Raw genomic sequence first — 13130 nt, 5'->3', positions numbered from 1 at the left:
CAAAATTGAAAAACACCAGTATAGAGCTATGTGAAAGGAACACAATTAGCAAAACATTGAAAAGGTATGAAGAATTTCAGAAAAACTATTTTTTAAAGTAGTCAGAAAAAATGTTTTCAATCAGAACTATACAAAAGCTGTTTTGAGGACTACTCCAAAATCCAAATGCTTAGATTAAGTTAGATGTTTCCACGGGTTAATTTATTTCCAGAATGAAAGATATTCAGTGACTGGATTAACAAGATAGGATTTTTATTTTATTTTTATTATTGGTTTGAATATCTGGACCTGAACTACTACAGAGCCATTTCACAAAAAGGTCGATGTATTTCAATAAGTGATTACCCAAAAATACCCCTCATACATAGATAACTTGCTAATAACATTACATGATTTCTCTTCTGTATAATACCTCAGCATATGTAAAAAGCGAAACCAAGTCTGGGCAACACATTCGTTATCCATTTCAGGAGGTATCAAGTTTGCATCTTCATCAGGAATTTTAAAAGGTGGAAATGAAGGTCCATATGTAAAACGCAACAATCTACGAACAAAAACAGGCCTTTTAATAATGGTTTTAGAGTTCTAACTGATTTCAGTCATATATTAGTATTCATATTTCAATAGAGGCATTTGCTGAACAAAATCCTTATAAATATCATGTAAACATCCAAGCTGTAATCAACCTAATTATATTTTAACACTTAAAAAATTCATGAAGTACTTCTTTTAGACCAGGGCTGTCAAACTCCCGGCTGTCAAACCACCAGCCAGATGCATCACACGCTGACCATGCCCACGCCCGGTTTAGTGAACGGGGGGAAAGTCCCAATATGTCATGTGATGCTGCTGTGACATTGTGAGTTTGACACCCCTGTTTTAGACCCAGCAAAATTGCAGTTAACAGTTTATTTGTACTCCAATAAAATAAATATAAACAAGGAATTAACTAGTTATATAGCGACATGAAACATCCTTGCTCAAATGGTCATATTCATACAATGCAGAGTTACTCTTAATATTGCAGTGATTATGAAAAACAAAGAGCTTTCAATAATAATATATATAGCCTCTCCTTATGTATAAAAACTCTTTTAAGATTCATCCATGGATTTTTTGCAAAGATTTTGTGGTATAATAGTTGACAAAGGCAAAAGAATATGCCTAGCTCCCATTCAGAATCCTAGCAATAGATTTTGCTTTTAGAATAACAACAATGAAAAGGATGTATTACATAATTATTTTGCACGACTCTTCATAACATGACAATTTTTTATTTCAAAAAAAAAAAAAAAAAAAAAGCAAAATAACAAATAATGGGAACTCTGATCTGCATTCTGCTATGTGACCACCCAGACCCCAGTGAAATTAAATTTATTTATTTATTTATTTATTTTATTTACATTTGTATCCCGCCCTTCTCCGAAGACTCAGGGCGGCTTACAGTGTATAAGGCAAATTTAAGAACAAATTCAAAAGCTTACACGTAGTAAATGTAATATTTCAGATGTGGTAAAAGTCAGTTTGAATAGAAAGAGCAATGCCCAAGGTGATCTCCTGAAATATTAATATCAATTGCATCATTTAGTAATGCCAAATTTAATAATGAAAAAAGAGATAGCCTACCTAGCAGTGAGTGCACAGATGACTTTACTCCACTGCTCTACCACTGCAGAATGATGCCTCCAATTTGCTACCATCTCTTTGGCAGTTTTCCAATAAGGTGGTGTGGGAAAACACCGAGAACAGGCTAGCAACCAGACTTCAAACAATACACCAATCAGTTTTTCAGCCAGATTTTCAGCAATACCACCTAACAAAGCAAAGAATATTTCAAAAATCTTCCTTGGAAGGAATCCTCTATTATTTTTATATTAAGGGATAATTGTGATCCATCTAGGTATAACTGTTTGCATTGCATACGCAACTGTGATATAGCTTTATGATCATGTATCAGAATAATCAGCTTCATTCAGAACTATTTAGCAAATTTCATGTACATATTAAATTCCTGGAAAATGTTATTTCCAACAACTCTTCTAATATATAGAAATAAAAATACTGAAACTTTTAGAATAGGTTGATTTGGATGTTATTGGACGTATTAAAATTCTATTAAATTTGTAGAATATAATTAATACTATGAAAATGAATACATTCTCTCTTCTGAATTATGTCTTGTGAGATATTTCAATGCTAATTCCAAATAAATATTTTTGTAAAAACAAGTTATTCAGAAAACAGCTTTTCAAGAATTTAATTAGCTAAATTGAGATTAACATTTGTGGATGATAATAATAATAGCCTTTATTGTCATTGTACATCATGTATACAACGAAATTGGTTGACTGTTTTAATTTACTGGACTTGCAAAAATATAACTGGGCTAATATTTTATCAGCCAAATATGCACAATATAAAAATATTATGAATATAATACATGGGCTTTATTATTTATCTCCAATAAGATTAGGACAAGTTCTTGGAATAACATATAGAAGAAACAATGTTTTATTTCTAGGATTGTGGGTATTTCTAGGATTGTGGGTATGAGAAATCTTTGGGGTCTATTGCAACATAGATTAGATTTTGATCTGAGGCTCACAAATACTGCAAGTCCTTAAAAACATTATATTGGTATCAATGAATTGGAGATAAAAATCGATTCATCAAAAAAATGTACTTTCAGTTTACCGAATATTAGAGATCAAGTCTAATATTTCAGCATCATTTTAAGATTATGATCAGAGATGGGCTTCACATAATATAACAACTGGTTTGCCGCAGCACTAAAAATATGAGCATGCACGTGCGCACGCTCGCCTTCCGAACATGCGCGCAGCCTTCTGCGCATGCACTTTACTCACACGCGTGCTTTCATGCATGACACAGCTTAAAAAATGCAGCTAAATAGGACGGCATAGCGTCAGGAAGAGAGTAACAACTACTGGTTTGAACTGGCTGAATCCCACCCGATTGTGATGCTTTAAAATGTTAAAACAATAAAAAAGCAGGATGTTTTTAATGATATAATCTCTAGCTAAAAGTTTATTGAGAAGTAATAAATAAGAAAAGCTATGTCTAACCTTGTACTGTTGGAGGTGCCAATAGAGTATCATTAATCTGCAGTAGAAACAATAATAAAACTTCCCATGTTTCTCTAGCCATAATGGTTGATTCATGAGCCAATTTCTGTACAGCTTTCAAAACTTGCAAACACAATTTAATCTGACTGGAACCTTGGTCCTGCCTATAAGGAAGAAAACATACCTTAACAACACAAACTGCAAAATGTATTTGCAAAGACTGAAATTGGAAAACAATAGCAAGTATTTCAAAACGTCACTAACAGCAAAAAAAGGGTACATAGCCCTTCAGTTTTGTAATTGAGGAAAAACAGATTCACTTAACAAATTATTTCTTAAATGAGAGTGGGAGTTCTGTTGAATTGATTTCTATTCTTGCATTTACAAAGATTCTCTATTCTAACATTTCCTGACATTAAACTTGATTAATGAAACTCCATATGAGTCTTGTTCCCTAGTTGTAATATACCGTCAAGGGCCTGACAGCAGGATTAAGAGAGGTTAGTCATAAAAAGAATTTTCAAAGCATTTAAAGTCAGTAATAAGTAGAATAATTTGAAATCTCCGAGTTACCTCGTTGAATTCAAAATACCTACTAATTCTTCTAAAAATTTACCATTTTCTGAGATCCTGCTTAAGGAAGAAGAGCTTGAAACATGTGGGGCATTATATTTTTAGCTTACATATTTTACTTCAACTGCTGGCAATTAGTTGCAGAGTTAAGATGGTTAAAAATTTACAAATAACATTTTAAAGAATAAAAATTTTACTGACTCAAAAACATAAATACCAATTAAAACACTTTCCTAAAACAAAAGTTACCAAGATTTTTCTAGTAATCTAAAACAAGTATTAGCTATAGTTTTAAGATAAATAATGGCTGATAGCATGGACTATTATTTTGTCTCGATTAATTATTATAAAGACATATAATTATTTGCTCTATACTACTTACCTAGGTACAAAGAGGTTCTGTAAGTGCTTGAGAATGCTCTGAACATAAAGATTTGGTTCTTTAATAACAGGTGGAGGAATTGTATCTTTAGGTATAACCAGGGCCATAATCCAATCTGTATATACATCAACACAGTATTTCACTGTGTCACCATCCAAAGGGAGAGTTAGCCCATAGCAAACCACCTCCATTGTCCATTTTACCTAAGAAAATAGAAATAGAGCAGTATTAATACCAGCAGTGGCAAAAATATAAGCAATCAAGTTTGAAAAACAAAATCCAGTTCTTCATCAGCTATATTCAAAATACTTGGGTCTAGAAATATTATGTATAGCAGAGGACTACAAACTATATTGTTTGTATGTTTCACTGAATCCATAGTGAATAGAACTTAACATGCCTACACATGGTACAAAGTTAAACATGGCATGTGTTTGCAGATTTGAATGTATGCTTACTATTTACATCCATGTATTTACAGATTCAAGATAATGGTGAATATGTGATGTGCAGACCTTTGAAAAGCCTTCTGATTGATTTAGTGCTTTTTTGTTCTTTTATTTCTATTTTACTGTAAAGTTGTTAGGAACCAAAAGGTGATTGATTCACTAGGTCTACAATTAATAAAAACACTCTTTAACACTCTTGTTTTCAACAATCACAGACTTTTCTAAGCAGACGTCTGAATATTTGAAAGAAGATAATTTCACTGTTAGAAAGGAGTGGAAGACTATAATAATATCTCTAAAAATGGTTCCAGCTAGAAATTTCAGAAACATTGCACATGAAACACAGCTACATGAAACAGTTGAAGTGAAGGAAGCCCTGGAAGGCCAGAAAAATATCTGCTAGGACAGTTGAAAAATAGGACAGAGCTGCAAAACAGAACCCATGGATCTCCTAAAAGGTTTAGATGATGCTGGTGTAATTGTCCGCAAATCCTCAGTACAAAATTGTTTACACAATGCATGGGAGAACTGTCAGAGAGAAATCTTTTCTGAACTCATTACAAAAATCAATTGTTTCAAGTATGCAAAAGAAAACCTTGATAAGCTTCAATTTTTGGGGGGAACAAAGTGCTCTGGACTGATGAAACAAAACCTGAACTTTACAGACACAACTACACAAGATGTTAATGAAGAAGTCGTCCAGGTACAGTTGTCTGGAAGTTGAGTAATGGAAATTGGACTTATTTTGTTGATTTGAAACATTTTGCTGTTTATGGAAGTAGCTTCTTCAGGCTGAGAAAATTGACTAGGTGGGGTCATATATGTCCCCTGGGAAGGTTTCATTTCTCATGTAATCTGAATGGGCTCTTTAGGTGAGTAGTGTATAAGTATACACATCAGTTTCACAATGTAATTCCTTTAGACAAGTCTTCTGAACGCGAGGAAAGGGGAATTGCAAAAAAGGGGGGAAATTCTCCAAAATTGAACAAATTCCATATCACTGTTAATTAAATATCTTGATGAAGGTATCTTTTCTTTTATGTACGCTGAGAGCATATGCACCAAGACAAATTCCTTGTGTGTCCAATCACACTCGGCCAATAAAAAATTCTATTCTAATTCTAATTCTAATCTATTATAATTTAAACTGAAATCACCAATAATCATAGCAATTGCTGCATGACATGTGAGGTATATGATTTGAGCATAGAGTACCTGAGTCAGTATGTACATAGTGAAACTGAAATTCTGACTATGGCAAACTGTAGTCAGAATTTACTAAAATTGTTTGAATGTCACAGTGTGGTTTGTCCACTTAGCAGTTTGAAAACATGCAAGCGTGAGTAGATTAATAGGCATCACTTTGATGGGAAGATAATAGTGTTCTGTGTGCCTCTGGCATGTAGCCATGCTGGCTATATGATCAGGAAAAATATTTTTCAGCAATGCTGGGTCCCTCAGCCAAGAAATGAAGATGATGCCCTAGAGTCGGATACAACTGGACAGGAAAACCTTAACTTTTTTTAGTTTGGTTTGTAGCTTTAGGTACGAACCAGATCAGTAAGCTTTTTCATTAAAGCACAGTTAGAATTAAAACTGGCTTGGCATAATATGTAAATTTAAGCATTGAATTTTCTTGATGCACTTTAATAATAAGTGACAATTTATTAAAGCCACACTATAATTATTTTATGAAGTAAGAAGTATTTTTCTTCTTCTGAATTATTATTTCCCAGCCTGTTATATTGAATTAAATTGAAGATATGCTAAATTGGCATTTCTCATATGTCAGCAGCAGCTAAATCATCAATTTTCCACAAATAGTAGTGTCAAAATTTTTAATAAACATTTACTACTCTCTGGAGTTGTTATCTCAGTTACTGAAATAGACTTGAAGCTGTATGCTTTTCAAAGCAAACAACAATTATAAGCAATCTTTTCCTCCCACCTACTTTTCTTAATACAAGTATCTGGAATACAGGTGACTTCTTAGTAGCGGGATAGTGGTGGAAAATTATGATTGCTGCAAGATAGAGATAAACTCTTTTATCCTGTTGAGACTGAAGCCGGGGTGAACTAAAAAAAAAAAGATGGGTGGATGGATGGATGCATTTAAGACAAGATATGTATAGTGCCTACATACCACAGAGTAAAGGGAAGTAAAACAATTGAAATGCTGGCACTGATTATTATATTAAATTAATGTAGATGTAACAAGAATAGGCTTGATATTTTGTTATCCCCCTGGAAGTCCTAGCACAGCAGCACAAAAGTGCAGCCATTTCTGGAAGCCCCAGCAGCACCGTACAAAGCTGTATCCACCTGAGTCCAGTGAGTGGTATGAAGCCCCAACTCAGCTGCCATTGCCTCTTTGGCCTTTACTATTTTTTTGCTCTTGTTGCTGACAAGGCAGATCTAGCCAGGCCCTTCATGAGGCGGCTGCTGGACATGTGAGACTTCTTCCTCAGGTCTCATGATGAAACTGTCACATGCAAACTTGGCTAGCAGCTGCCTCACAAAGGGCCAGGCAAAAATGGTGAAAGTCAGCTGAGGGCAGTGGAACACCGGGCTATGAAGGGCAGGGGGCCAAAAAGGCAGGCATGGTGGGAGATGGGCATGTGGGCAGAGTTAAAGAATCCCTGCAGTCAAAAATGATGGTGACTAGCACTGATGATGTTACCTAGTTAGGGTAATGAAATGTCTGCAAGAAAACAAGCAAGCTCAGAGAGCACCAAGGACCCCTCATTTCAACCTTGAGCTACAAATATTCTCCTTTATTGATGATGGACTGCTATGTAGATCAATTTGGATTATGAGAGCATTGCAACAGCTGTAAGTTTGCGGTCTTGGGAGTAAGAACTATTTGTTCGGCACCGGTGTAAGTTCAGATGATTGCTGAATGAATATTCATAATTTGAGGACTACCTGTAATATGTTATTGGACACAGATCTTGTCAAGTTAATAGAACAAGAGATTTAGTTACAAATCTACATCAAATTAGGGGCAATATCTATTTTCAAATGACAGTTTGCTGCTGCTATAATTCATTGTGGAATGCATTCAATTAGAATGTACAAAAATGTCTGTTTCTCAGCACTGTTATTTTTAAATTAGAGAAATAACCTTATTGACACACATACATAAAGTGGAATTTAAAAATTGGGCAGATGGATACTTACTTCTTTGTCAGTTTTTAGTAAACTTTCATTTCCAGCCGTTGATGACAAATTCAAAATTTGGCCAAGAGGACGGACAACAGCATTTGCCACCTCCCTTCCCACATTTTCAGGATAACTGTGAAGTACGCTGGTGTGACCTTTATCATTTTGAATTACAAGATGTAGAGACCTCCACTCTGAGTACATAATGCCTTTATACTGCAGAATAGACTGTACCTGAAATGAAACAATACAGAATTAATGTTATTTATTTATTTATTTATTTATTGATCACATTTGTATACCGCCCTATCTCCCGAGGGACTCAGGGCGGTTAACAGGCATATAAAAAGGACATATAAATACAGATTAAAACACAAATAAAAAACTTATTCTAACCAGCCTGATTACCAAAACCAATTAAAATCAATATAAAATTTAAAATTTCAAAATTTAAAAATCTAAAAAACCTAGTCCAGTCCTGCGCACCTAAATAAGTGTGTTTTAAGCTCACGACGGAAGGTTCTAAGGTCCGAGAGTTGGCGAAGTCCTGGGGGGAGCTCGTTCCAGAGGGCGGGAGCCCCCACAGAGAAGGCCCTTCCTGGGCGCCGCCAGACGGCACTGCCTAGCTGACGGCACCCTGAGGAGTCCCTCTGTGAGAGCGCACGGTCGGTGAGAGGTATTCGTAGCAGAAGGCGGTCCCAGAATAGCCCGGCCCTATGCCATGGAGCGCTTTAAAGGTGGTCACCAACACCTTGAAGCGCACCCGGAAGGCCACAGGTAGCCAGTGCAGTCTGCGCAGGATAGGTGTCACCCGGGAGCCACGAGGGGCTCCTTCTATCACCCGCGCAGCCGCATTCTGGACTAACTGCAGTCTCCGGATGCCCTTCAAGGGGAGCCCCATGTAGAGAGCATTGCAGTAATCCAGGCGAGACGTCACGAGGGCGTGAGTGACCGTGCATAGGGCATCCCGGTCCAGAAAGGGGCGCAACTGGCGTACCAGGCGAACCTGGTAAAAAGCTCTCCTGGAGACGGCCGCCAAATGATCTTCAAAGGACAGCCGTTCATCCAGGAGGACGCCCAAGTTACGCACCCTCTCCGTCGGGGCCAATGACTTATATACGATTGTGAACAAAAAGGATTGGTGCAACCCATAAAATTACTCAAAAAAGAATTGGAACTGATACTGTAATCTACTAAAATGTGTTTGTTTGACTATTCAGTTGATTTTTTAAAATCCATTCTCCCCATTTATTTTATTATTAAAGCAGCAGCAAACTTGTGAGACTAAAGAATATCCTTTTAGATATAAATCATTTAACAAACACTATGGTCATTAAGCAAATCAATTTTACTCAATGGACTTTTGCCAGAAACTAGAAGTAAACACTGGAAACCAGCACAAAACACCAAAAATTAAAGGGCCGTGGTAGCTCAGGCTGGTAAGAAGCCTGTTATTAGAACACAGCAGCCTGCAATTACTGCAGGTTCAAGCCCGGCCCAAGGTTGACTCAGCCTTCCATCCTTTATAAGGTAGGTAAAATGAGGACTCAGATTGTTGTGGGGGCAATAAGTTGACTTTGTAAATATACAAATAGAATGAGACTATTGCCTTATACACTGTAAGCCGCCCTGAGTCTTCGGAGAAGGGCGGGATATAAATGTAAATTTAAAAAAAATTGCAACCACATGACCACAGGACCCTGCAATGGCTGCAAGCCAATTCTCAAGCACTCAAAATGCAGTATGTGACCATGGGGTCACATGCGCATACAGTTACCAGAAATTAGAAAATGGGTTCTAAAATAGCTCTGAGGAGGTCTGTCATAATTTCGAATGGTTGCTAAGTGATCAGTCATTAAGCAAGGATTACTTCTATTTGTCACTATTTTACCTTCTCAATTTTAAACCCAGTTCTATTCATTACTGGTAATTTTGTTTGAACTTGTATTTTCATATTTTTTAACACTTTAAACTTGCTTTTCCATGTTGCTCCAAATATTCCAAAATATTCAGCCCAGTTCTAATGTTCTTCACTCTTCTTTTTTGGTAAAAACCCACAATGGTCCTTGAAAATAAATTCTTCAATCTACCAACTAGAAGTGCTGTGAATAACTTAATCAGTACCGATATTAGCCCATAGCCCTTGTTAAAGTCAAAACTTCCCTCTTTAGGTATTAAAGCTTCTTTCCACGTCCTGACATTTTTCCAGCCTATAGGATAGAATTCATCATATTTTCTAGAAGTTGTAAAAGTTCATTCTCAAAATATTTATAATAAAGGCAAGATAATCTATCTGGTTCAGGCACTTTTTCTAGTTTAATCTTTCTTTTATAGCTTCAGAGATTTCCCTCATAGTTATAGGTCCATTCATAACTTGTCTTTCTCTGTAATCCTTTTTAGATACCGTGTTTCCCCAAAAATAAGTCCCTGTCTTATATTTTTTTGAACTGAAATAAGCGCTTGGCCTTATTGCCATGCATTCAAAAGCCCAATTGGGCTTATTATCAGGGGATGTCTTATTTTGGGGGAAACAGGGTATTCATCCATTTTTTTCTACACAAATGTCAAGTCATACAAATTAAGGTAATATTGATGAAATTCTTTTTCAGATAGCCACATTATCTGTTAATACTCTATCTCCCTCTTGAGGTTTCAATTTTATTTTCTTTAGTTTATATGCCAACCATTTGCCTGGTTTATATGGAATTTCAAAGTTTCTTTGCTTTACATAATTCATTATTACCATTTCTTTTACTCTTAACATATTTTTTCAAAATTTTAAAGCACACAAACAGCCCTTTTAGATTATTTATGCCCACACATAATACCTTATTATTTTTGAGACAAAAAATTATAAAATGAAGGGGAAAGACACACAGACATGTTCTGTGATTTTTAATTCTAAATATGGATACAATGGATGAAAAATTTATAAAAGTTATTCAAATACAGTATTTGTGGAAACTGAGGTCTGCAGAGAATATATTACAGGAATATTAATCCTAAAAGAGTACTTGCATTCAAAACCTGGTGCAGGTAAAGCATAATAAGGTTTATGCTATGATCAGCAAAAGGAATATAACCCAATAAGTTTATTACAGCAGGAGTAATGCCTGCATTTTATTATTCAGGATTCAGGTGAAAATATCCACTGAAGACATGTAATCCATTTACAAATAGACTTAAACATTTATGCAAATACAGTAGAACATATGTGTGTGTGTGGAGAGAGAGAGACAGAGATAGAGACAGGAGTGGGTGGGATTACAAGAGAAAAATGTTATAAACTGGGTACCAAATGCCTGGACTGTGATGTGACCACAGGGAAACCACAGCCAATGTTAAGTATAAGGACCTGTCATAACTACCATTTGTTCAGCATCGTATTTGAACAGCTGCTGAATGAGTGGTCATTAAACAAGTACCACCTGTATCAGATACACATAAACACTCAATTATTTTTTATTTTTTTAATGGTTAAAAGTACTATGGATATTATATTCATGCAGAAAAGCCTTCCAAGGAAACTCTTATCTGTAAAATATTCTGCAATTTTAAAACATTAACCCTCTCTGGGACTGCAAACCGCATGGCCTATAAGCAGACTTTGTTCATATATATGAAGTTATAAACTATAGTTTACAAACCACAATTAAATTGACACATGATACTGATCCACAATGTAGTTTGTTTGGTTTTAATTTAGTATATTTTAATTCCTGCCTCAGCCTGACCCAGTTGTTCTTCCTCATTACAGCAAATATGACAAATCTTGAGTTTTGAACAGATGTCACAGTCTGAAAAGATGGTGTGATACTGATGAAAAAAAGAATATGTGGCCTAGTTTATTCAGTGAGCTAAAAACATTGCAAGCTATCCCTTGTGATTTATTCAATAAACTATGTTTAAGCATGATCTGTAAACGGAGCTTATACTTTACCTTCCATGTATTACATTTCTATCAGTATATGTATACACCCTCATAGATGACAATTCCCCAATTTCAAGCAGATCAAGAAAGACATATATATTGGGATATATTGTAAATTAAGCATAGTTTTGCTTAATATATGTCAGGATTATATTTCCAATTTAACCATGAAAATGCAAACTAATATACTACACAAATAATGTATTATGTATATATTTTATGGAACTGCCCTCTTTGGTAAATTCTAAGACATGCATATGGAACAAAATGTAAGTGTAGAATTTCATAAAAAATATGAAAAAAGGAAGCATGAAACTAAACATATATTTTTAAAATCTTATTTAAAAAATCTTATTATGAAGTCCAATCTGCTGTTTTGTTTTTTTTAAAAAAACAAACCACTGGATATATATCCTGTTTCCCCCAAAATAAAACATCCCCTGATAATAAGCACAATCGGGCTTTTGAGTGCATGGCAATAAGGCCAAGCACTTATTTCAGGGTTCAAAAAAATATAAGACAGGGTACATACATACACACACACAAACATATATGAATATAGACATAGACATAGATATACATATACTTGTAAGTATTTTAATTCAGGAAAAAGTTATTTTGTTCAGTATGAACATGTAGCTTACTAGAGATGATCAAACAGCCTACAATAGATACCATTAAGCTTATTAATTCAAATTTTTCCTCTGGAACGAATTTTATATGAGAGAATGTCCAGCTCAATACAAAAGGCAAAGTCAGCATAGTGTTCCCTCACAAAGAACAAACAATTGAAATTATGTAAGTAACAATGATATGCAAACGAAGAAAGGTTGTACTAAACAGGAAACTGATATATTCAAAAGGATTTCCTTCTCTCCTATTGACTTCCTAAACAATCCATTTTTATTTCCTGGAGAAGAAAATGGAATACAATTTGTGCCACAACTTAAAAGATCAAAAAGCAATTACACATCTGTGATGTGTGAAACCATCCCAGCTATGCTTTCTGACAACTTAATCTTCGTGAATCAACACTTTGCCTTAGTAATTCAAATCCAGATCATGGCACCAACAAAGATACCTCTTGTTGGTGCAGTCCTTGGTCACCTTATAAAATATCTGAGTTTTAATATAGTATTGTATATCTATCATTATTGTCATAAGGTCCTTTTGCATTACTTTCTAATTCCTGACTCTGCAGAGCTTAAGACAATGTGAAATAGTCATAATTATAATCTCAAATCAGCAGTTTTGGAGTTTTAAAATCACTGAATCCTTATTAACACACCTTCTAAAACTAGTTTATCACTCCCACCCTTGGTTTAGCTTTCTCTTCCTATACAATTCCATTTATATAAATTCATTCTGCTTGCTACACTTTAAAACTTTGCAAAATGAATTCAAAGATTTCAAATCTTTGTTTTGTTTTCTGAAATGACTGTGTGCTATATCTTTCTGTAGCCTATTTACCATTACTATGTAGTAGTATATTAAATTAAATTATATACTTTAAGGGAAAAAACACAAAGATTTGTGATTTGGTTCCT

General features: G+C 35.0%; 1 protein-coding gene across 3 annotated transcripts in view; it reads right to left on the bottom strand.

The window, feature by feature from the left end:
- RALGAPB (Ral GTPase activating protein non-catalytic subunit beta) overlaps positions 1–13130 on the bottom strand; it is a 75556-nt gene that overhangs the window by 55496 nt on the left and 6930 nt on the right. For all 3 annotated transcript variants that reach the window (XM_058175511.1, XM_058175512.1, XM_058175513.1), the window contains exons 2-6: positions 7671–7886; positions 4042–4244; positions 3087–3250; positions 1627–1813; positions 413–544 (exon numbers count right to left, since the gene is read on the bottom strand). In XM_058175511.1, coding sequence (XP_058031494.1) covers positions 413–544; positions 1627–1813; positions 3087–3250; positions 4042–4244; positions 7671–7886 — 902 coding nt within the window. The remainder of the gene's footprint in view (positions 1–412; positions 545–1626; positions 1814–3086; positions 3251–4041; positions 4245–7670; positions 7887–13130) is intronic.

Source organism: Ahaetulla prasina, chromosome 3 (genome assembly GCF_028640845.1).
Source record: "Ahaetulla prasina isolate Xishuangbanna chromosome 3, ASM2864084v1, whole genome shotgun sequence".
NCBI lineage: Eukaryota > Metazoa > Chordata > Lepidosauria > Squamata > Colubridae > Ahaetulla > Ahaetulla prasina.
The sequence above is the reverse complement of the archived record's forward strand: the minus strand, read 5'-3'. Positions and strand labels throughout refer to the sequence as shown.